This window comes from Vigna umbellata, chromosome 6 (genome assembly GCF_029865625.1).
Source record: "Vigna umbellata cultivar VRB3 chromosome 6, Vumbellata_1.0, whole genome shotgun sequence".
NCBI lineage: Eukaryota > Viridiplantae > Streptophyta > Magnoliopsida > Fabales > Fabaceae > Vigna > Vigna umbellata.
Window position 1 is genome coordinate 12,865,501 of NC_142170.1, and position 24,783 is coordinate 12,890,283.

Below are 24,783 nucleotides of genomic sequence, written 5' to 3' on the forward strand. Positions count from 1 at the left end.
ACACAAATATGAAATATGCTTAGTTTGTTTGTTTGATTTTTTTAATTTTTTTTTTAGTTTTTTTCTTTTTTACGATTTAACGATCTTTATTTAGCTCAAACTTTTTATTTGAAAATTCTTTTATTCAACTCGGTTTTTAAGCAATTTTAAATATTTTCATTAAACAATTTTGTTTATCAAAATAAATGATTTTTTTTTGTTTGTACATAGTTTAATTGATATGGCAATAAAGAACTTTGAACTCAATATGTGCATAAGATGTAACGAAATGAGTTTTACCATACATATCTTCGTCGAATATGAAATTTGTTTTCTTTCTCATTTTTATCCTTATGAGAGTTTATGTACTTACTCCAATATTATCCTAAATATTAATTAAATAATTTTCTATATATATATATATATATATATATATATATATATATATATATATATATATATATATATATATTTCGATACAAAACCAAATGTTCAAAATCAAAAGGGTACACTTCTTTTAGTCAATGTCAAATTTTAAACAAGAAAATATCAGTTAATAAATCCTACGATAGAGCATCATATAAAAATGGAATAATTGTCAGATAATTAAAAATTCATGGCAATTACAACCGTTATTATTTTCACAAATGTTGAAAGTGAACATATTTAAAAGATTTGATTAAACTATGTAAATATTAAATGAATTAAACTAAGAGAGAGAGAGAAGAAATATTCAAATGAAATTAAACTAATAATCAAAGAAAAATCATAAAATTAATTTTTTAAATTACTTAATAAATCAAGGATTTTGAATTATCAAACACTCAAAATAAACATTAACTCTAATTTAGTATTAAGTCATTTTTAAGTGATAACATAAAATATTGAAAATAAGTACAAACAATCAAAGTGTCTTAAAAAAATAATTAAAATACAACAAACAGAAATATTGAAAAACCGTAAATGATCAAACGTGTATGAATGATTTTATTTAATAAAGTTGAGGCTTACACAGCCTGAAATGCCATACATTCTATGAATGAAACCATTAAAAGAAAAAAAAAATGTCTAATTGAGATCGTGATGGAAGAAAAAATACGTTGAAAATATAAATAAACTTTATTGAAACGTGGAAAGAGTCGAACAAATAAAAATAAATAAAGAAATTTAGTAAAAAAAGATTAGTTTTTTAAATGAAACGGAACAAAAGAGAAAAAAAAAAGGTGAAATATTATGAGTGAGAGGTGGAAGTAATAAAAAATATATACACATTCATTTATATTTCATTCCTTATTTAAATAAATGGACGTTGTTACCTATACTCATAATCATGTATTGTCAATGTGAATATTCCTCATCAATATCAATATGAATTTAGACGATAATCATTTAATCAGTTAAGAAAACAAAACTTACATCAACCTTTTATTGTTTAATTGACTAAAAAGAAAAAATCATTTTACTTCATTTTTTATTTAATGAACGTTATGTTTTACCTTCCAAGATGTGAACAATATTATAAATGTTTTAGGGTGTATGAAACACTCTTCAAAGAGTTTTTTTTTTCCTGCACTTCATCACATTTCTTTCTGTATTTTTACGTTAAAATTTTTTTTTTTCAACAAATTCCAAAATCTGATAAAACTTTTGAATTTTTTTAATAAATTTCAAAATTCGTTAAAAAATATCTTTCAATAAATTTTAAAATTTGTTAAAAAAAACTTTTTCAATAAATTTTAAAATATGTTAATTTTTTTTGAAAGTTTCTAACAGATTTCGAAATTTGTTAAAGACTTGAAAAATTATTCAATAAATTTTAAAATTCGTTAAAAAGAATTTTTTCAACAAATTTCGAAATTCATTAAAAAAAATAAAGTGTAGAGTTTTTTTAAATGCAAGAGATCATTATGAGAAGGTGTAAGAATAATTTCTCTTATGCCATTGTTTAGTTTTTGAGAGTGAAAGATTAATTTTAACAGAAAATAATAAATAAGCAGCATTTGATTAAGTATAGGAAATTGAAGAATTTTAATAAAAGAATATTTTACCAATCTCGTTACAGTGACACAATCCATTTATGAAAAATAATAAAGTTGATAATATAAATAAAAATATAAAAAAATTATCGAGTAATAACTCAAAGTATTAATATATTACATCCAATTGAAATATATTCACTAGTAGCTCATTATTCTTGTTTAAAAACTTGAGCTGCCTACATCATTAAGAACTAACACAAGTAGCATAACGTCCTCGTGTAAATTGTACTAAGTAAATACCACTGATAATTTCATATATACTTTATGTGCGTAAGAAAATTTTAAAATGAACTAATCTTAAAATAAAAAAAATTAAAATATCATAATCATTATATTAAAATAAAAAATAAATAAATGGCATACTTTTCTTCACTCTTTCTTTTCAATCGCAATTTCGCGTATACTTATACCAACAACAAAACAAAATCATTTATTTAAGAGATAAATATGCTTTTTGTCTGATACTGATTTTTTATTTTAGTCCATACTCAAAACTTTGATGGCTTTTAGTTCTCATAGTATTGAAACATGTAATATTAGTCCTTAAAAATGAACGACGTCAACTTTTTGTTGATCTGGCAAACGGTGAAGTCACGTCTTCTGCCAGCTTCCGTCTTAAGTATCTGTCACGTTGCTTCTTTAATTTGTGAAATGAGATTAAGTGATTGACACGTGTGTGGGTGATTGAAATCAAATTACGAAAGTTGGGTTCTTCGTCGTCATCTTAGTTGGGGGCAAAGCTGGGTTCTTCTTCGTCATCTTAGTTAAAGGTTGGAGTTCGTCTTATTGAGGAGGTAAGATGATACATATTATTTTGCTCTTCTGCGTGTGAATATAAGTATTGGGGATTTAGGGTTTGGGTGGGCTCAATCACCCACACACGTGCCGGAAGTTGTCGCACCTTCCGTTGCCGGAAGCCTACAACGCCCTGCACCTCCTTTGGTGGAAGCCGCAACGGCCTGCCCTGGAAGTAGTAGCTGCAACGCCTTGCACGTTCATTGGTCGAAGCTAGTGAAGAAGTAAGTGGTGCTTCTTTTTGTTGCATCGTGTGTCGCGGCAGAGTGAGGTCAGTAAAACCAAATGCACCAAAATTCGTACTTTGTTAATCAGCAAAATTCTAGTGTGAGAAAAATTCGTGTTTTGTTAATCAGCTTGAACGAGAAGAAGAGGAAGGTGTTTCTATAGACACTAGAAAACGATGAATTCTTCGGAGGAAGAAAAAGAGGTCGCTGAGATTGACGCAACAGAACTAAGATGACGAAGAAGAACCCAACTTTCGTAATCTGATTTCAATCACCCACACACGTGTCAATCACTTAATCTCATTCCACAAATTAAACAAGCAACGCGACAGATACTTAAGACGAAAGCTGGCAGAAGACGTGGACTCGCCGTTTGCCAGATCAACAAAAAGTTGACGCCGTCCATTTTTAAGGATTAATATTACATGTTTCAATACTATGAGGACTAAAAGCCATCAAAGTTTTGAATAAAGACTAAAACCAAAAATCAATGATACTTAAGGGACGAAAAACATATTTAACCCTTTATTTAATTTACATAATAGTTTTTTGTTGCAATTTTGTTAATTTTTCCTACTTTTTTTTTTAAATCCCAACTTTACTTATGGTATAAATAATATAATTTAAAAATATCAAACAGTAGAAAAAAAAATATTTACATGAAACTTTATAACTTTATAAAATGTATGAAATAAATCATCATACAGTATGGTGGACAAAGTTAACTACTTTCGATTAATTATATTAAACCAAAAAAATTGAATTGTTTACAATAAAAATTAAAGTGTACTATTTTATAGTTTAGTTTTAAAAAATTAACTTTTAAAGTAGTAGTTAAGTTAATGTATTAACTTAAAAATAATTCATTTGATACTTTTAATTTAGTTGAGAGTCTTTAAAGTTGCATTATAGTTTTACTACTGTCAATTAGACCAAATTTTGATCGGGACTGACTCAACCAAATTCAATTAGTTTTCAATTGTGACTAACTCAATCGAATTTGATCAAAACTATCTCGACCATTCGTGATCATCTTAGATGAATTCCATTGATTTTCAACCAGTGTCGAGTCGGTCAAATTCGATCAATTTCAATCGGGACCAACTCGACTAAGTTTCAGTCATAGTTGTCCCAGCTAAATTCGACTAGGACCAACTTAGTCAAATTCGACCAATTTTTGATCAAGATTGAATCGAGCGAGTTTCAACTGTGATAGTTCCAAAAGTAAAGTATCAAGAGATAGATATTTTATCATCTTTTGAACCTACCCAATCTGCATCAGTGTACCCTTCTACCTTTAAGTTTCCATGATTTGAGAACAAAATTCCTTTTTCCTGGAGCGAACTTCAAATATCTCAAAATCCTCTCAACAACATCCATATGAAGCTTTCGTGGTTCATGGATAAATTAACTAACAATATTCACTGCATAGGTGATATATGGATGTGTATGACACAAATAAATTAATTTTGCTGCCAGCCTTTGGTATCTTCCTTTGTCTATGCTTGTTGAATTTGAGTATTGAAAGAGTTTATGATTTTATTCAATTGGTGTATCAGCTGGTTTACTCCCAAGCAGCCTAGTTTCGGATAGTATGTTAATAGTATATTTTCTTTGGCATAGAAAATACCATGTTTTGATCTAGTTACTTCAATACCCAAAAAATATTTGAGGTTTCCAAGTTGTTTCATCTCAAATTTAGATGCAAGGTATTGTTGTAAACTAGAAATCTCATCTTAGTCATTTCCTGTAACAATCATGTCATCAACATATATAATCAAAGCTATAATTTTTCTTTTTCCTCTCTTAAAAACTAGGTGTGATCAGAGTTACTTGCTTTATAGCCAAAAGCCTTCATAGACTTGGTAAACCTTCCAAACCATGCTCTTGGGGATTGTTTTAATCCATATAGAGCCTTCTTTAATTTGCAAACCTTCATTCCAATTGAATCTATCATGCTTGGTGGAGAATCCATATAAATTTGTTCTGAAATTTCTCCGTGTAGGAAAGCATTTTTCACATCAAACTGTAGAAGAGGTCAATCTTGGTTTGCAGCTAGTGACAAAAGTATCCTCACAGTGTTGAGCTTGGCTACCGGTGCGAACGTCTCTTGGTAATCTACACCATAAGACTGAGTGTAACCTTTAGCCACAAGTCTTGCTTTATATTTCTCAATAGTTCCATCAGCTTTATGCTTAATTGTAAAGACTTATTTGCAACCCACAATTTTCTTCCCTCTTGGTAAGGACACAAGATCCCAAGTGTTGTTTTTTTTCTAAAGCTGCCATCTCCTCAACCATTGCTTTGGTTCATCTAGGATATGCCAAAGCTTCCTGTATATTACTAGGAATAGAAATTGGAAATAATTGAGATACAAATGATGCATATGACTGAGATAACCTGTGAGATGACACATATTTACTTATGAGATATTTAACTTTGGCTTTGAGGTCTGCTTCATATTTAGTTGGAGGTTGACCACGGTTAGAATATATTGAACAGTAGTAGACTCAGTGTTTGGTGTGCTGGTGGTATCACACATACAAGAATCAATTCCATGATCATTTTCATCTAAATTAGTGTTATCAGAGATAGGATCAGAAGGTACCTCTAAAGAGTCAAGTTGAACCTGTAGAGAAGATTGAGCCAATTGGTTATGATCAGAAGACACTGTATTATCCAAAAAAGAAGTGTCCATATTTAGGATTGGCTCACTTCATTCAAAATGATCCTCACATGATAATTTATCTTTACAATACAATTTTATATCTAAGATATCAAACATACTAACATCATGATTATGCACTTCACTTTCATTGCCTCCCTAAAGTGGAGAATCAACAAAAACACATTTGATCGTTCGTTAAGCTTTGTACGTTGATGTGGGTGTAAGTGAACATATATAACACATCCAAAAATGAGGTGGTAAATAAAATATGGGAGGAAAGATACAATGATCAGACAACACATCAAAAGACCTTCGAAAGTTAAGCACACTAGAAGAAGTTCGATTAATTAAATAAACGGCAGAGCTCACAGTCTCACCCCATAAATGAGATGGGACATTACCATCTATCAAAAGTGATCTTGTCACTTATAAAACATGTCTTTCTTTCCTTTCAGCCACTCCATTTTGCTGTGGTGAATAAGAACATGTAGTTTGATGCAAGATGCTCTGATACCATGTTAAGAAGTGGACTTTAAGTCTAACTCAACCCCACAAAACTAGCTTGTAAGGTGAGGTATGCACCCACTTATATACTTTAAATTAGTCTTATCTTTACTCGATGTGAGACTTCGAACACACCTCCCTCACGCCGAGGTATATACATCTTGAGTGTGATATTAAACATTAATGAGTGGTCCAATAGCGGCCCGATAACGGGTGGAACAATACGTCCAACAAACAACAAATATCGTTAGGATAGGCTTTAACCATAGCTCGGATACCATGTTAAAAGGTTTAAAGAATAATTCTGATATATTATTTCAAAGAGTAGAGTACCACACACACACACACATATATATATATATACACACACACACAAGAATCTTATAATTCTTTATCTATTAAAGGAATGACAGGTGCACAAATCTGCACAAATTATAATAATATCTAAATTATAACTAACACAATATTTGATTGTCTAATATCTCTTAATAGAATATTTGACATATCTTAATAATATATATATATATATATATATATATATATATATATATATATATAATTAAAATTGTATGATTTAGAAATTAATTCTAAATCCCCTCCTAAATTAACATACTTTATTGATCCATTGAATATATGAATTGAAAAATTTATGGTGGATTAAGGTCAAATTTAAGTAAGTTTAACTCACAATGCTAAAATCTTATTTTAGCAAATAAAAGATTAAAAATAAAGTATTATCACCATTTAAAGTTTCATTTTTAAAATCTAATTTATTAAAAAAAATTATGTTTTTCGCCTATAAATTATCCTCTATTCTCTGTAAATCAGTGTACATAATATTTACTTAATGTAAATTTTAATTTATAATTAATTATAATTCTTTATGATTATATTAACTTAACATCGTAATTTTTTAATTATTGATACTTATATAAAGTATAAAGATAATATCAATGATTAAATTTATAATTATTTCTATTTTTTATAGCAATCTATTTTTTTATTTTTTTATGATTTTGAGACTTTAAATTAAAATACATTGAATTATGAAGTAATATGAATAATTTAAATTAAATTTGGTGAGAATTTTTAAAATAAACTAAGATTTTTTATGTGTATACAATTTTATTTAAGTAAATAGGTTTTGTAAATCTATTTTTAAATTATTTTTTTTACCTAAAATGAATGCATTAGCTTTTCCTATAAGGTCTTTATATTTTACTACTGTTTTTACTAAGGTACAGATATTAATCACAGGGGTGTAAGAAGTAAAAGCAGATTTATTCTATAAATAATAGCAGAAAAGTATTTGGCGCCAATTTTGATAGTTGCAAGCACCACCATTGTTGCTCACTCCTTTCAGCCCTAGCTAGCTTCTTTCTTTCTCAATCTTTTACTCTTCAATGGCTGCAACTCCTTCCAAATGCAAATTGCGATCTCAATCCGATGCTAAATCATCGCCGACTGTAATCCCAAGCACTCCGCAAACCCTACATCTGCGCAGATCCCTACGCGCCAGGTCCCTCCTCTTCGATGCTCCCAAATCTCCCAATTCACCTTGTGAAATCTCCCTCACAACTCCCAAACGGAGAAATAAACGAATCAGCGATAATGTCGGGCATGATTCTGGCGAAGTCAAAGTCGCCACTAAAGAATCAGCTAAGATGAACGGTGCATCAAAGGAAAAGTATAGGAAGAGCTCAATTGAAGCTTTTCTCGCTCCGGTGACGCCGGATTCTTCGGAGAAGACCTCAAAGAGGAAGAGGGAGGGTGAGAAGAAGGGTGTGGTTACCAGAGCTAAAAGGGGGAAATTTGAGAATGAAAAAAGGAGTTCAAAGTTGCCTGCTAGGCGCCAGTATTACAAAAAGGTGATTTTTGATGGGGGGGAGTTTGAAGTGGGGGATGACGTTTACGTCAAGAGGAGAGAAGATGCTGCTTCCGATGATGAAGATCCCGAGGTTGAGGTGTGTAGGATGTGTTTCATGACAAACAATGAGGTCCTGATTGAGTGTGACGATTGTTTGAATGGGTTTCATTTGAAATGTCTGAAGCCTCCATTGAAGGATGTTCCTGAAGGGGATTGGATATGTGGGTTCTGTGACGCTCGGAGGGTCGGTAAGGAGGTTCATCTTCCAAAACCTCCGGTGGGTAAGAAAGTGGTTAGAACTTACAGGGAGAAACTTCTTTCCAGTGATTTGTGGGCTGCTCATATTGAAAGGTATGCAATGTCTTTTGTTGTGGAATTAGATACACTTGGATTGTATTTTCTTTTGTTAAATACTAATCAGGTTTGTGTCAATTGGGCATTTGAGTAGCATATGGAAAGAGGTAGACAGCAACTATTGGTGTCGGGTGCGTTGGTATACAATCCCGGAAGAGACTTCTGTAGGGAGGCAGCCTCATAACCTGAGAAGGGAGCTATACCGAACTAATGAGTTTGCTGACATTGAGGTACTAGGTTTTAGCTGTTGCATACCGATAGTAAATTGTTAATTTACATGAAGTTTTTTTAGTTTCTTCCTGTCTATCGAGCTCAATATTTAATAAATTGAATCTAGCGCGTTCTTGTATTCTTTCATGGCTATTTTAAAAATTTCTGTAGCCTTTGGTCAGGCATAATGTTAAAGGTAGTAGGAACTTATCCTTCTTTACTTTATCATGTTCTCTCATATTTACGCAGATGGAATCTGTCCTTAGACATTGCTTTGTTATGACCCCTAAAGAATATGCTAACGCTAGCAATGAGGGAGATGATGTTTTCTTATGTGAATATGAGTATGACATCAATTGGCACAGTTTCAAACGTCTTGCTGATATTGACAATGAAAGAGAGGTAATCATGTCAGAGTAGTATCAAGATCATTCTCCCTAAAGAAAAGAGTTCACCATTTAACAGTTCTAGTATTGATGAGTTTATTCTTGTATGATAGAATGGTGAAGAGACCGACAGTGATGAAGACTGGGGCCTTGACAAGGAATCAGATTCTGATACAGATGAAGATGTTGGATATGAAGAAGAAAACACTAAAGACGGACTGTCTCAGCCATCAAAAGGCCACCACCTAGCTGCAGTATGGATATTATTGTGCATTTTGCAGTATTTTTCATTTTAGTATTTGTGATTTCCTAAAGAAAACAAATGTGTGAGTGACACAGAATCTTCACAAGGGACGGTTCTTTGGACTTCAGAAGATAGGCACTAAAAGAATTCCACAGCATGTAAGGTCTCACAAACAGACCGATCTTGAGAGAGCAAAGGCTACACTGTTGTTGGCATCACTACCTAAATCTTTACCTTGTAGAAACAAGTATGTTTAGGTTTGAAGATGAATTTCAATATCTTACATCTATCTGTCAGGTTATTAATAAAAAATGATTTTATTTAGAGAAATGGAGGAGATAACTACATTCCTCAAAGGTGCTATTTCTGACAATCAATGTCTGGGAGGTTGCCTCTACATTCATGGAGTTCCCGGAACTGGCAAGGTATCCTCGGTTGCTCTTCTATATTTCTTCTTGAGTGTACTATACAATGAGATAGGAACCTGGCTATCGCCAAACAATTCTTGCTTATTCCTTTTATCCATGTGTAACTACAGACAATGAGTGTACTATCGGTGATGAGGAGCTTGAAGGCAGAAGTTGATGCTGGAAACATCAAACCATACACATTTGTGGAGATTAACGGTTTGAAGTTGGCATCACCAGAAAATATTTATCGGGTAAAGTTCATGAAGTATATCATAATTTTTTGTCTAGATAGTATAACATACATATTCCTTGGTTATTTTCTTATAGTTTTGATATTCTTTCAGGTCATATACGAGGCACTCAATGGACATAGGGTCAGCTGGAAAAAGGCTCTCCACTTGCTGAATGAGAGATTTGTAGAAGGAAAGAAAATCAGAGATGAGGCTGATCGACCTTGTATTTTGCTTATTGATGAACTCGATCTTCTAGTAACCAGAAACCAATCGGTAATCTACAAATCCTACTGCAGGAAACTTGTCACTAGGTACATTCTTTAAAATATGTAATGACATTGTGCTGGACATTTCTTTTTTCACAGGTTCTGTATAATATTCTTGACTGGCCTACTAAGCCACATTCCAAACTAATAGTCATAGGTAAGACAACGATCTTTTGAATTGTTTTTTCAGTATTTTTATTTTCTAGTTTGCAGAAATAATTTGAAAAGTGGGCAAACAATAATCCAAATGATTACAACAACTCCATGCCTTTTGTGGATTGCACAAATTTATTCTTCAATACTAATGTAATCAATTCAGGGATAGCAAATACTATGGATCTTCCAGAGAAATTACTTCCTCGTATATCAAGCAGAATGGGAATTCAGAGGCTTTGCTTTGGCCCATATAATTTTCACCAGCTTCAAGAAATCATCTCAAGTCGCCTAAATGGAATTGATGTATTTGAAAAGCAAGCTGTAGAATTTGCTTCAAGAAAGGTTAGTCTCTGACATTTTGAAGATTGATTTTCTCTGATCTTTCATAAACAGTGGACACTTGTTTTTTTGGATATAGTTTGTTGGTTAACATCCAAGATGGTGTTTGATTATTCAGGTTGCAGCTATCTCAGGAGATGCACGTCGTGCTTTGGAGATATGCAGACGTGCAGCTGAAATTGCAGATTATAGAATGAAGAAGTTAATTTCTAATCCTGATCTTGTTACTACAGGTATTTTAGCACGCCTTATATAATTTTTTCCTATCATTACTGTCATCACGGTAGAAATGTTTCCTGTGTTTTGAATTTTGTTAATTGAAGTTTGTATCGTGTGTTTAATGGTATGTTTTCTTCTGTGTTATTTTTGGGCATTGTCTACAATCTCAAGGAATATCTCATTTGAAGTCAATTTCTTCTAATTGTATTTGCATAATTGCAATGGTAATTGCAGTTGGAGAAATATTAACAGTTAGAGATATACTTAAATGCTTGCTTTTGGTTCGGTCCAGGCATATACTTAAATCATAAATCTTACGTTGATAGTTGATGACCTTCTAATGCATTTGTTGATGGCTAGTTAGTTAGATCATGGCTGTATAATCGCTTTGTCTACTCCATGCTTTACATAACAGGCCCTCCATCCTATATTATAAACATAACAATTAGAGTTTTGAACGTTTGGTCTCTGCTCAGAATTTGCATGTACATCGGTGCTTGATATTATCATGAAATTATGAAAACCACATAAGTTCAATATATTGGTGGTGTTGCTAGGTCTGCATCCATGATATTGATTTACAAATCTGACTTTGTTCCATCTTGTCTTCTATAATGAAATGTCTGAATTACTTTTTAATCTAAACTATGATCATCAACCGCATGCATGAACTCCTTACTTTGAGTTCAGTCGAAGTGCTGCTGCCCACTAATTCATTTGCATATGCTCTCTAGGAAAGCTGCTTGTTGGAATGGTAGATGTTGAAGCAGCCATTCAAGAAATGTTCCAAGCACCTCATATTCAAGTGAGTTGAATTTTTCTATGTACTGCTTTATTTCTTAGTGCTTCTTGAAGTACCTTTATTTTAGTGAATGTTAGATGCTGCCATAGGGCATGGATAGTGAACGGAAGTCTTGGGACGTACATTCTATCTGTGACATCTGATACATTGTTGCTAGTGTAACTTGGACACACCATTACAAATAGCAAAATTGATCTATTTCTTCAATTGAAGATTATAACAAGAACGAATAACTTGTTCTGTTTTATATGATCGGGGTTAGAGTTATCAATAGAACAATTTGAATGTTGTTTTAATTTGTCATATACATGGGACCAATCATTATAGGACATAATAGGAAATCAATGTTAGCGCTGTTGTTTATATATAATCATATTTTCTCCCAAAATGCACGAGCTTAAATAATTAATACAATCGAAATCACCTTTTATACATTTGTTCATCTGGCCAAAAATGCTCACATTTTATACCGGTCTTTCATTTACCTCATTATTTCTTTTTGAAGATGATGAAAAGCTGTTCCAGATTGAGCAAAGTTTTCCTGACAGCTATGGTACACGAGCTTTATAACACAGGAATGGGGGAAACCACTTTTGAAAAGGTAAGCTCCTGATTTTGTTTTCGTTTGCATTCTGACCATACTCGTATAGTTCACCTTTAAATCTCAGTCAACAGGTATTCATCTGAACAAAATTATTTCTAGTATTTTTAACGCATGCATCTTTGACAAGTTATGAATGAAATGTAGGGGCCTTGGAGGTTTTATATTACGATATTCACTTTCTCATTCGAATATGATTTATTAAAAGTTCATTTGATTGTTATTGATTAGCCCGATAACCTTTGTGACAGAACTTAGAATCTCTATTCAAAATTAAAGTTTCACTTTGGTAATTCATATGATAAAGGTTTGTAAAAGATTACAATATCTCCAATTTTTATCAAAGAGCATACAAAGTTATATGAATCTGATTCTAAGTTTTTGCTCTATTCTTTCACCAATGCTATGTTCTACCATGCTATTGCCTTCCCCAAATCTATGACCATGAAAATTGAAATAAAAGGTCCATTTGTATTGCCTCCTTACTTAGTGTTGTTTTACTTTGCAATGCAGTTGGCAACGAGGGTTTCATGCCTATGTATCAGCAACGCAGAAGTTTTTCCTGGATATGATACTCTGCTGCAAGTGGGGTAAGACTTTTGTTGTATTTTCTTGCTGCCTTCATTCTACTTGAAATGACATTAATATCCGAAGACAATATTGAACTGCAGGCAGGCTTAAGTGTATGTGATTCATGCTAACATGTTTTTATTCCTTTCTTTTTCTGCAGCTGTAAGCTAGGTGAATGCAGGATTATTTTATGTGAAGCAGGCTCCAAGCACAAGTTGCAAAAATTGCAGCTTAATTTTCCCAGGTTAGTTTCCAAAGGTCATAATTTCTTCAGCTGATTCTGCTCAAACAAATGACAGGATTATCCTGCAGTTTTGACCTGAAAACTATTTTGCCTTCTTTTACATGTGATGTGAGTCATAGTTCTATGTTTTAGACATAAATTTCTTATCTATTTATTTAAGAGCTACATATAAGCTGCTTTCTTTGATTTGACTAGTTTAATTTTACCTGGCAGTGATGATGTGGCCTTTGCGCTGAGAGAATGCAAAGATCTACCTTGGCTGTCAAAGTATCTAATGTAGGAAAATGAGAATTACAAAATAGTTCAACATTCTCATCTTTTACCTAAGGTTGTCTGTTTGATTCCTGGGCAAGAAGTCACAACATTTGTTTAGACTACTTTATTCTTTAGTGAGTCGTCCAACTAAGGGAGAGTAATCAGACTCACAAATTTACCTTCTGTTATAAGTAAAGAATTACGTTTTTATACAAATTTTGCTCACAGTTTATTTTTAAATTCATAATAACTTAACGATCTCATTGTCTGATAATTTAGAATAATTGAATGTTTGATGTTCAATTTGTTTATTCATTTTATTTTATTTGTTTATTCATTTTATTTTATTGTTATTGAAAGTTCAGCTGGTCTCTTAAAATTGAAGCAGTTTAATTTTATAAAATCAATCTAATCCTTTCATGAATTGTAATTAAAAAATGTAAGAAATTATGGTTGACAAATCATTCTATTTTTATTTCATGAAAATCAACAAGTAAATACTATTTGATAATACTATTTGATGTTTCTAACATGTCTGTATTAGCAGGAATATGATTAGATCATGATATAATCAAAACAAGTAGAATAATCAGTAAGTGTTCAATTTTTTAGTAAATCCCCCAAGTAGAATTATTAAAAATCATTCAATTTTTTAGTAAATCATCGAAGCAAATTACTCGTAAAATTATATTGCTAATCTTTATATTTATCATTTATTTTGTTTTCTTGCCCTAATACCCACCTAAGTTTTAGTAATTCGATCTATCTTAACAATCGAACATGTAATTACGAAAAGAGGGAGACACTGCTAGTAGATGTTTCATTTATTTTTGTTCTTTGTTTTTATTAGGTTTCTATTGTTTGTTATTTCGTGTTCAATTTCTGTTTTATGTCTGTTACTGTAATAAAAAATAATTCTTGGGGATTGGGTCAGATTCTAGATGATATGTGTTTCAGATGACTTTTTCTTTGTCTGAACTACGGCTATATTTTTTAAAATAACCATTTTATGTTTTGCAAAGATGACTTTTGAATTATTTGATTTAAACTTTTTTCAAAATATATTTTTTAGAATTTTCAGAACAGAATTTTTAAAATGAGCTTTCTAAAATATATATAATCTTTCAGAAAGAGCCCTTTTGAAATTAGATTTTTAAAACATTCTAAATTGTAAGAAATGGATTAAAAATTTGAAATCTATCATTCAAAACAGTTGCGACGAACACAATTGAACAGTGCATTTCTCATACCTCCTAAGTATCAAATATACTAATTTCTTTATTTTTATTTTCATATTGTTCTTACTGTTATTGTTTTTATTTCTCTCTAAACAAATACATTTTTAAAGTTATTAATAAAAATAACAAAAAACCAGTTTTAACAAATAAAATTTTCAATTAAATATATAATTAACAGAACGTCATTCCCGTATGCTTTCCTTCTACCAATGAAAAATATTTAAACTTTTAAAAGATCATATCTACAACTTTTTAAAAGATGAAAATAATACAATTTTTTCAAACCCATGATAGAAAAAAATGATTTTCATTCTATAATACTTACTAATTATTTAATGGAATGCTACTTGTCTGACTATTCTAAATTTCATTCTTTACACAAGGCTGATTAAGGAGAAACGCATTTGGAATAAATTCAGTACGTATTGACAAGAGTTAAACCTATGAACTCAGTATGTATTGACAAGAGTTAAACCTATGCCGATTCAATTTGTGGGTGCAGTTGCAGAGTATTTTGACATATAATGCACATTGAGCAGGCCCTAGAAATATATCTTTTAAGTTTTTGGTAAGGATGATGAAGAAGTTTTTTGCCATAGCGATCGCCCTAAAATGGAATTTCCATGTACTCTGAGGTATGCATCATTTAACCTGCCCAACACAATCAAAGATCTGTCAGAAACATTCAAGAAGCAAAGATGGTGGTGATGTGTACAGGAAAAGTATTTTGTGTCCCAAATTCTACCAATTTAGATTTAGATTCTGTGTTGGATTTTTCTGTGATATTCATCTGTTATGTCTTCAAAATACTGCTGAATGCTGATTTTAAGGTTTTAAAATATATTAATTTTTTTTAAATATCAATGTATTTTGAAAACAAGGTAGATAATAACACAAATTCCATCAGAGAATCTAAACTCCAACTTTTACAATAAAGGAGGAATAATTAATTACTTGTCAACATCAGACATTGTCGAGGGATCATACAATTCCTCCCTTGGTTCCATGGTAGGTGCAGGCATACCAGTTGGGTCTTGAACACCTCCAACCTAAAAATAAACAGTCAATAAAATAGTTCTCAGCACAGGAATCAATGCATTATGCAAAGTAAACTAAATTTAAAATTAAATGGATTACGGGATCCTGTTGATAGCCACCATATGTATACAATAAAGGGTCTTGAGCAGCCCCATAACCATATGTTTCATAACCCTGCCCATATCCATAGTAAGTATTCCATTGACTTGGATCCATCTGTTGTCCCCACCCACCAGATAAGTCCTACAACAATTTATTATAAATTATATTATAGTTAAAACTTGTAATAATTACATATTTTTAAATAGAAATTGTATTTCAGTATGAGACAAAGGCTTTTTTATTTGCTGATAATATATTTTAAAATATTGAATTCAATTTAGATTTTTTTTTTTAAAAAAAAGAGTGACTTGGAATGATTAAGAAGAAAATTATTTTGGACTAATTAAAATATCAAATCAAATTCAATATTAAAATTAAGAAATATATAAGAAGGAAACAAAAAATATTTAAATGTTAATACATACAAACAAGGATAAGCCTTGTTACTCAAAAGAGAGTGAGAATAACTCCAAAAAAGTAATCTCATTTAACAATACAACTCTTGATGCTATCATCCTTCATTTATAACTCCTAAAAATGTTTTCATTCAAGGATGATGATTCAGATTTACAACATAAGAGGAGTAAATGTTCAGGTAAAAGCTAATATAGAAAGATCTAATACCTTAATAACAAACATAAACAATCGCCAAACACATTTGATGAAACATTAGTTTGTCCAAATACATAAATACTCTCCCAAATAAGATCTACATGACAGTTTGCAGTTTTAACCAACCCTATAGTAACAATATCCGCACATGATTTAATACAATATGATTTTTATTTCATTCTTTTCTACCAGTCCATTTAAAAGCTCTCAAAATCCATCTCATCAGGCATTCACACATCACCATCATCTTCACAATCTAACAGATGTTCAGGAGAATCTAAAACCATGCAGGGGTTCCATATTAACAACCTAGATATTTTGAAAGACTATACACATTGTAATGCTTAATGTATCACAAATGGACCAGGCTACAGCATGAAAACCTTTAAATACAAAAAAAAATATTTTCATCTAGAAAGGGGGCATTTCTAAAAGAAAAATCACCTGTCTAGCTGCTAGGGTCCTACCCCAAGAAATCCTGACCACTTGTTGGCCTATCATCATTCCCTGCGTTCTCTGAATAACTTCTTCAGCTGATGCTCTGCAGCAGAAACAAGATATGGGAAGGGTAAACACAACTAACAGTGTGTAATACAATAAAATACAATCACTATATGAAAAACATGACAATTATTTGTTTCAAACTAAAACATGTTTAAAAAGACTAGGGAAATAGAAGAAAACCTAGTTCTAAATTGAACAAAGCCACATCCCTTGCCCGGCGGAATTTTAACAGAGACAATTTCTCCAAATTGCAGAAAGTTTTGCTTCAATTCCTCCTCAGACACATTAGGATCCAAATTACCAACAAAAATCTGCAAAAGAAATCATGTCAGTGAAACATTGCCCTGACAAAGAAAATCACACACATAAATATAATATAAACACGTATATGTGGATATGTTTTATTATTTGGTCCATCTTTTGCACAACTAACTCACGGTAGTGTTATTAACATCATACTCCGGAGGTTGAACTTGAACCGGCGCAGTGTAAGCCGGAGCCTGGAACACAGGTTTGGTGAAAGGCGCAGGCTCGGCGGCGTAACTACTGGTGCTTTTCTTGGGCGTGGCGGCACTAATGCGCATGGCTCTAGTGGAGCAATAAACCCCGTTCATCTCGGTCATGGCGCGGTTGCGTTCGTTCTCGTCGGAGAATTTGACGAAGCCGTAGCCCTTGGAGCGGCCCGTGTTGGGATCCGTGACGACCTTGGCGCCGCGAATGGAGTGGTAGTGGGCCCGGAAGGTTTCTTGGAGAAGATAGTCGGTTACGTCGGGCGCAAGATCGCCCACGAAGATGGAGTATTCTGGGCCCGCATCGGGCCTGCGCTCACCGATGCCGAAAGAGGCCCAATTGAGCCTGAAGGTCTGTTCGGTGCCGGGCATTTGCATGCCGTTGTAGGTCTGGAGTACGCGCTCCGCTGCCGCGTGGGAAACAAACTCGATGAAACCGTAACCCTCGGGTTGGCCCGTCATCTTGTTGCGGATGATCTTGATGGAAAGAACCTCGCCGGTGTGGGCGAAACAGTGGCTGAGGTACGCCTCGTCCACCCAATACTGCAAATCCCCAATCCATAGGGTTCTCACTTCCTCGATTGTCGAAGGTTGGCGGTACCCCTGCGACGCCGCCGCCGCCGCCATCGTTCCTCTGCTCTGCCTCCTCTCCGATACCACTGTAAGGAAGAACACCGCACACTCTCTGTTATTGGATTTTCTTATTTTTGTTTTAAAAGAAAATATTAACTAAACACTACTTCTTACATGCTTTCTTATTCATGCAGTATTATATTATTTATATTTATTTATATAAAATAAATAATATGATTTTGTCTTCAATTTATTTGTTAAATAACAAGAGCTACTATTTATTCCTCTTTTTATGAGTAAATGTTATGTGATAACCACGTCCGGTTATAAAATTTAACTGAATTATTACACTATCTTTAAATAGTTTAGAAATAAATTACACTAAATTATTGTTTTTAAAGGACCGATTTCATTTTAAGTTGAAAAATTGATAATTAATTATATTTTTGTATATTTAAAGATTACATCATGTTAATTTTTGTATACATTTATATTTTTAGACCAAAATAATTAAATATTTTTATGAAGGTATAAATAAATGAGATTTAAAGGGCATTGGGATTTTTTCAAAGAATAAACTCAATAAATCTAAAAGCCAATGTCACATTCAACTTGAAATTTTAAAACTTAGGGTTTATTGATATGTTTTTTATAGTTGTTACTCGACTTTCTCACCTATTTTTTAAGTTTTCATTTTATATTTATATTCTTAATAAGAATTTTTCATTTTTATTCAACTTAGTAATTTTAAAATTTAATTTTAGTATTATATATTATAAAAAATTTGGAAGACATTGATGCTTTTTTTATTTAATGAATTGCAAAGTACATTATTAATGCATAAACAGAAAAAAAAAAGAGTCAAACAATCAAAAGTTGAAGAACAAAATCATTTCTAATTTTCTTTTTACAATAATAAATGAAGTGAATGATTCTTTATACAATGAACAATTCCTAATTTTGACTATCATAATTACAAACTATTGATCCGTGTATTTTAGAAATCAATATCTTTCCTAAAAAAGTTCAACAAAAAAATATCAAAAATTAGTTTATAAAAGAAGCGTTTATTTAAATTAGTATTTTTCATTTGGAATTTTCTTATGATTTAATTACAGCTTCACTTTTAATCCATTGAAATTCTTATATAATAATCTATAACCTTTCGAATTTCTTTTACTATATCTTAAGTGGTTTTAACTATTTTAGTCCCTACAGTTATATAGACTTTGTTTTCTTTTATACTTAAAAATAATCATTTAATCCTTTTCAACATAAATTTAGTTTTGTTATATACTTTTAATCTTTTATAGAATTTATAAGTCTAAATCTGTATATGTAACTATTAAAATAAGTATTTTTAAATACACAAACTAAAAATAAATATTTTTTTAACTGTACAGATCAAATGAATAATTAAACCACTATTTTCTCTTCCATCTAATTATTTTTGAAACCTAAACGACTTGAATAATCCTAAAACTAAATCTTGAATACCATTATACATGAATAGTGCTATGTTTCACCATAAAAAAGTGTTCTCAAATTTTCGTATGAATCTATCGGTGAAAGTTGTTTCACCATAGAAAAGTTGTTTAGAGGAGAACTGTGTCATCATCATGAGAAATTTTAAAATATATAGTGATTGTATTTTTATTTAAAATAATTATTATCAATTCTAATTTGTATTCCATTTATATCAGATATTAGAATTTATTAAAGTGATACTTATTTTTTATTGGATATGTTATTTCATTTATTATCTTTGTACTATTCAATATTTTTCTAGACTCATACATCTCGATACAAAGGTATGTTAAAAATCTTATCTTGATTAAAAGTAAAATTAATTTATAATATATATAAATGAAGTACAAACTTCATTTTCTAAATTAAATTAATTTTTGTAGGACTAAATTATATTTAAATTTATGAAATAGAAATTAATTTATTAGATGTTTCTGATGGTTGGATCCAAGATCTAAAAGTCCGATTTTAGAATTTAAAATTATATTATTTATTTTTCTTACACAAAGTATTTTAATATAATTTATTACAGAAAACACCTACTACATGTATTTTTTATACTATATTTTGATTTGTACTTATCTCTTTAACGGTAGAATATCCTGGTTTATTCGTCCACGTGCTTTAAATAACTTATTCTACATCAGAAGCTAAAGAAGCGCAACTGGGGAATTTCACATGGTGCTTGCTGATTTAGTTTTCATTTGTAACGATACTTATGGCTACTTTATTGGTCCTTAATCCACAACTCCATTCATTCTAACAACTTCACACAACTATTCATCTCTAACAAAAATCTAAATTTCATACCAAATTATTTTCTTCTCATCTCAATCTTAGTTTTCTTTGTAGCAGAGAAACCATGGCGTTCCCGGCTACCATTGTTATTCTTCCTTTAGGCATTATTTTCATCCTTTCTGGCCTAATTGTAAATATGATTCAGGTAATATATTATTCCTCTTTTTGTTTTTTATCTCATAATAGCCTTTGCATCTTAATGTTGATAGCGATCTCTTTAGCATTTAATGCAACTAATCTAAATGAGCATTGATCCGTATATAACAAAACAAAACTGACTCAGAAATTATGAAACATTACAGTGTGGGATGCGATGTAGGAGTCTCTGATACTTTTTTGAGCAAGAGATTCTTACATTTATTTTCTTCTTTTAAGGAATATACTGTTTCTGTATGTACTGGAATATCTTCAAGGAAAGAAACAGCAAAAATTGCTTGGCTATAGAGCTTAATTTACAAAATGGCACTTTTTTACTTAAACTTTTGGTTAGTTCATTGTTTCACCTAATGCCATCATGAGTGTATGCATTTGTAGGCTATCTTCTTCCTCTTTCTCCGTCCTATTTCAAAGAACTGTTACGGAAGAGTAAACAAATTGCTCACAGAATCACTGTGGTTGGAGCTCATATGGCTAATTGATTGGTGGGCTGGAATCAAGGTGCTTAGTTATCTTAATTCTATGTATATTTGCAATTAATTCTGATTGGGAAGTGAGTCTAAGTGCAAACGAAGATTTATGTTGAAACGTCAATTTCTTATGCGGATTAGATTCATATTTCATTGGATTGGTTGTATTTTTCGAGTGATCTGTTGTTGAAAAACGCTCTGAAATTGGGTATTTATAATAACTCATACAATAAACACAAAGAAATACAATTAACAAACACTGAAGAAGGCTTGTCGGATAGTCTTCCATCATCTTTCTTCGTTAGACCAATCAATTCTAACCCTCATGCTTGTTTTGTTTGTTAGTAATTATTGAAAACACCAATTATCTTTCTGCAACTGAAATTTATGAATAATGATGGTCTTAACTTATAAGAGGAAGCTGAAAATAAGCAAAAAATTGTAATGTAAATGTTATCACAGCACAGGGAAAGAGAAAAGATACTGTATTTGTATCTTTCTTTTGACATGATAACGATTTATGTAGAGCATATTAGTGTCACTGTCTCATTATCCACACTACGGTCTAACTAGTTGACTCTCTGGATTGATTGCAGATTGAACTACACACAGATTCAGAAACTTTTCAATTAATGGGTAAGATGATAGCTTAAGTACTAAAGAATCGTTGTTTTACTTATTTATATATGTATCTGTTGCTTTATTTGTATTTTCATTCTGTAGTTGAAAAAAGTGTATCTCACAAAATTTCATTTTCATCTGGGAAATTACAGGCAAAGAAAATGCACTTGTCATCTGCAACCACAGAAGTGACATTGATTGGCTTATTGGATGGGTCTTGGCTCAGGTGCCTATTTTTCCTAAGTTATTAGAATGAATAAAAGTATGTCGTTTAGTTATGTTACCAGTAAATTACGTCCTTGCTTTTGGAATATTTTGATTGAACACACAAGATTTATTTGTGACAGCGCTGTGGTTGCCTTGGTAGCACTGTAGCCATTATGAAGAAAGAAGTCAAATATCTTCCTGTGAGTTTCTGGAAATCCTTCTTTCTTTGGTCTTTATAAATTACGAATTTTATCAAGGCTTTTTCTTTTTTGCCTTAAACTGCTTCATGCAGAAAATTCTCAATCATTAACATTAACTTGAAATGGAGCTTTCCTGGAAAATAAATAAGTGATTATGTTGTAGGAATTAAGCAGGAAATCTTGTAAGTTCTTGCATAATGCAAGATCAATCCAAAGTGCTTCCTAATCTTGCTCATATTATATCATGTAGCAGAACTGATTTGTACTACTCCAGAACCCTTAGGTGTTCAAGCACGAGAAAACACAAACAACTTTAAATTTTCGAATTAAATATGTTTTTATTTTTTAAACTTTGACTCAAAGTTAAAATTCGTTTCTGTCTCAAACTTTGATAAATTTTAGTCTTTAAACTTTAAAAATGAATAAATATCCTCTTAATTCAACTATGTTAATTTTTTTTACATTATTAAACGCGTTTCATGATAACATTTGAGTTGTTTAGATGAATTTAATAAATTTTAACTCAAACGTCAACTTAAAATCCTGTCTAGCAAACCCAAAAAAGTTAACTTCATTAGTTTAGAATGATTATATTTATTAATTTTTAAAATTTCAATAACAAAATGGAAACAAAAATAAATTTCAATTTTACATCTAAATTTAAAAACTAAAATCATATTTAACCTTAAATTCTAAAAGGCTTACCCTCTTGACAAATTAATGCCACTTAATATGACCCTGAATAATTACATGGCATATATGCAGGTTCTAGGTTGGTCAATGTGGTTTGCTGAATATATATTTCTAGAAAGAAGCTGGAAAAAAGATGAAACATCACTGAAGGTATATCTAAGCAATTTCTAATGTACATATGCAACTTTTATCCCTAGCATTTGGATTTATACATGTCTTGACTTCTATGTGGCAGTCAGGTTTTGAGCATCTAGAGCACATGCCTCTGCCTTTTTGGTTGGCCCTTTTTGTTGAAGGAACTCGTTTCACACAGACAAAGCTCTTACAGGCTCAAGAGTTTGCTGCTTCCAAAGGGTTGCCAACACCTAGAAACGTTTTGATTCCTCGTACTAAGGTGACCAAAGTTGGTGATTAGTATATTAGGAGATCACACTGATATATTATAATCTATATCCTCTTTCGTTGCAACAAATTTTCCTGATATACTACAATTTTAATGTCCATTTTTGTGTTGATGTTATATAATTCATGCAGAAAATCTTAAGATGACAATAATTGATGTTAATGCTGACACCATAAGTTTCTATTAACACGTTTTGGTTGTGTTTTTTCTGATATCAATATTTGTTCAGGGTTTTGTCACAGCAGTTAACAACCTTCGAACATTTGTTCCAGCCATTTATGATTGTACATATGCAGTTCCAAAAAGTGAGGCTTCACCTACTTTGTTGAGAATATTTAAAGGTTTTTCTTGTTCGGTAAGCCAACTGAAAACCTTGACAAAAGCTAAATGAGAGGAAATACACAAAGCTATTTCAGTTATACAATATTGTTGCTATTTCTCTACTACGATTCCATCATTCTTTTTATTCATTCAAATTCTTGAATATACTATACTCACACGAATGTGAATGATTTTCTTCTAATTTTTATTGTACTAGAAATACACACAATCGTAAGGAAACACAACACATATAGATTTCCATAAATGATAAGATATTGTTCAATATGATGTGAAACTTTGTTTGTATTCTAACAATAACTATATCAGCTTTTATATCATGAATGATCGCTCGACTATCTGATTGATTTTTTTGGAGTCATAGACCAAAAGGATTGTCCAGTTCTTAACCTGACTGACGGTCATATTATACAAAAATCAATAAATCTTTCATCTTTTTTTTGCCTATTAATACTCCTAACAAAAAAAACTACCACAGTTCGTTCGATTTTACACAGGTGAAGGTTCAAATTAAGCGCCAGAAAATGGTGGAACTTCCAGAAACAGACGATGGCATTGCACAGTGGTGCAAAGACGCATTTGTTGCCAAGGTATCACGAATTTCTAAATTAAGTTTTTCTTTGGTGATTCTCATAGTTGTTTTTACAATTCTTACATGAGCGCACACACTTTTGTACAACTCAACTCAAATATTCAGGTTGTTAAACCTTTTCTATAATCAATGATAATTGTGCAAACTCTGTTTTGTAAACAACCAGGATGCTATGCTCGAGATATATAACACTACAGAAATGTTTAGTGACCAAGAACTTCAACAAATTCATCGGCCTAAAATATCTATTTTGGTAAGATGCCAGTACAACAATATGCCATGTTTTCTTTTCTTAAGAATTCAAGATGATATGATATTTTAAACGGGTTTGTTTATAGTCTCAGGTATATGGTAATGTTAGAAGATAAAAGCAATTCATTTAGAGTATATAAATGGGTGCAGAACTCGTCTTACATGAGATTGAATTAAACTTAGCATTTTGCCATGTTTTGGATTTATGCAGGTTATGTTTTGTTGGTTCTGTCTTCTAGGGTTTCTTCTGTATGAATTCTTCCATTGGACCTCACTACTCTCTTCGTGGCAAGGCATCATGTTAACAGTGGTTTTCTTGGTCCTGGTCATAGTTATCATGGAAATCTTAATACATTCGTCTGAATCAGAGCGTTCTAAACCCAAGCTTTTACCCACACGAGACCCCTTGAAGCAGAACCTTCTCCACCCATGAGCGATTCAGCGCATGTTTCTTCACTTTTTATCAGATTTTCTTTGCTTCACACCTGTATATATTATTACTATCATTTTTCTGTTTTTAATATACTACTATATTTACACCTTGAGATAAATAAGATCACATTTATTCCTTCTTTCTTCTA

At 31.5% G+C, this 24,783-nt stretch overlaps 3 protein-coding genes and 1 non-coding gene across 6 annotated transcripts; 3 read left to right on the forward strand and 1 right to left on the reverse strand.

Annotated features, from left to right (window-relative positions):
• Positions 1-7,548: 7,548 nt before the first annotated feature.
• LOC124825197 (origin of replication complex subunit 1A-like) lies at positions 7,549-13,671 on the forward strand. Its single transcript, XM_047297752.2, has 16 exons — positions 7,549-8,430; positions 8,528-8,663; positions 8,893-9,045; positions 9,143-9,283; positions 9,369-9,520; positions 9,599-9,698; positions 9,812-9,934; positions 10,028-10,189; positions 10,282-10,339; positions 10,502-10,680; positions 10,796-10,910; positions 11,631-11,701; positions 12,204-12,299; positions 12,813-12,889; positions 13,030-13,113; positions 13,327-13,671. Exons 1-16 carry the CDS (start codon positions 7,616-7,618, stop codon positions 13,391-13,393), a joined length of 2,529 nt encoding a protein of 842 aa, XP_047153708.2. The 5' UTR covers positions 7,549-7,615; the 3' UTR covers positions 13,394-13,671.
• On the forward strand, positions 8,953-9,030 carry LOC124825231 (small nucleolar RNA snoR28). The gene has a single exon (XR_007027770.1). It is a non-coding gene; the product is annotated as a small nucleolar RNA snoR28 (small nucleolar RNA).
• A 1,226-nt stretch (positions 13,672-14,897) lies between the features above and the next one.
• On the reverse strand, positions 14,898-18,106 carry LOC124825200 (polyadenylate-binding protein RBP47B'-like). Of its 3 annotated transcripts, none has more exons than XM_088092309.1 (6): positions 17,300-18,106; positions 17,043-17,173; positions 16,803-16,899; positions 15,764-15,887; positions 15,561-15,655; positions 14,898-15,257 (listed from the first exon to the last, which is right to left on the reverse strand). In XM_088092309.1, exons 1-5 carry the CDS (start codon positions 17,996-17,998, stop codon positions 15,588-15,590), a joined length of 1,119 nt encoding a protein of 372 aa, XP_087948435.1. In that variant the 5' UTR covers positions 17,999-18,106; the 3' UTR covers positions 14,898-15,257; positions 15,561-15,587. The 3 variants fall into 3 exon arrangements, with proteins under 3 accessions (XP_087948435.1, XP_047153711.1, XP_087948436.1); XM_047297755.2 differs by having other exon boundaries at positions 15,744-15,887; positions 17,300-18,105; XM_088092310.1 differs by lacking the exon at positions 15,764-15,887.
• A 2,038-nt stretch (positions 18,107-20,144) lies between these two features.
• LOC124825202 (1-acyl-sn-glycerol-3-phosphate acyltransferase 3-like) lies at positions 20,145-24,783 on the forward strand. Its single transcript, XM_047297758.2, has 11 exons — positions 20,145-20,414; positions 20,804-20,926; positions 21,492-21,531; positions 21,669-21,742; positions 21,864-21,923; positions 22,689-22,766; positions 22,852-23,010; positions 23,249-23,374; positions 23,856-23,948; positions 24,117-24,203; positions 24,414-24,783. The coding sequence occupies exons 1-11, from the start codon at positions 20,334-20,336 to the stop codon at positions 24,633-24,635; spliced, it is 1,143 nt and encodes a 380-aa protein (XP_047153714.1). The 5' UTR covers positions 20,145-20,333; the 3' UTR covers positions 24,636-24,783.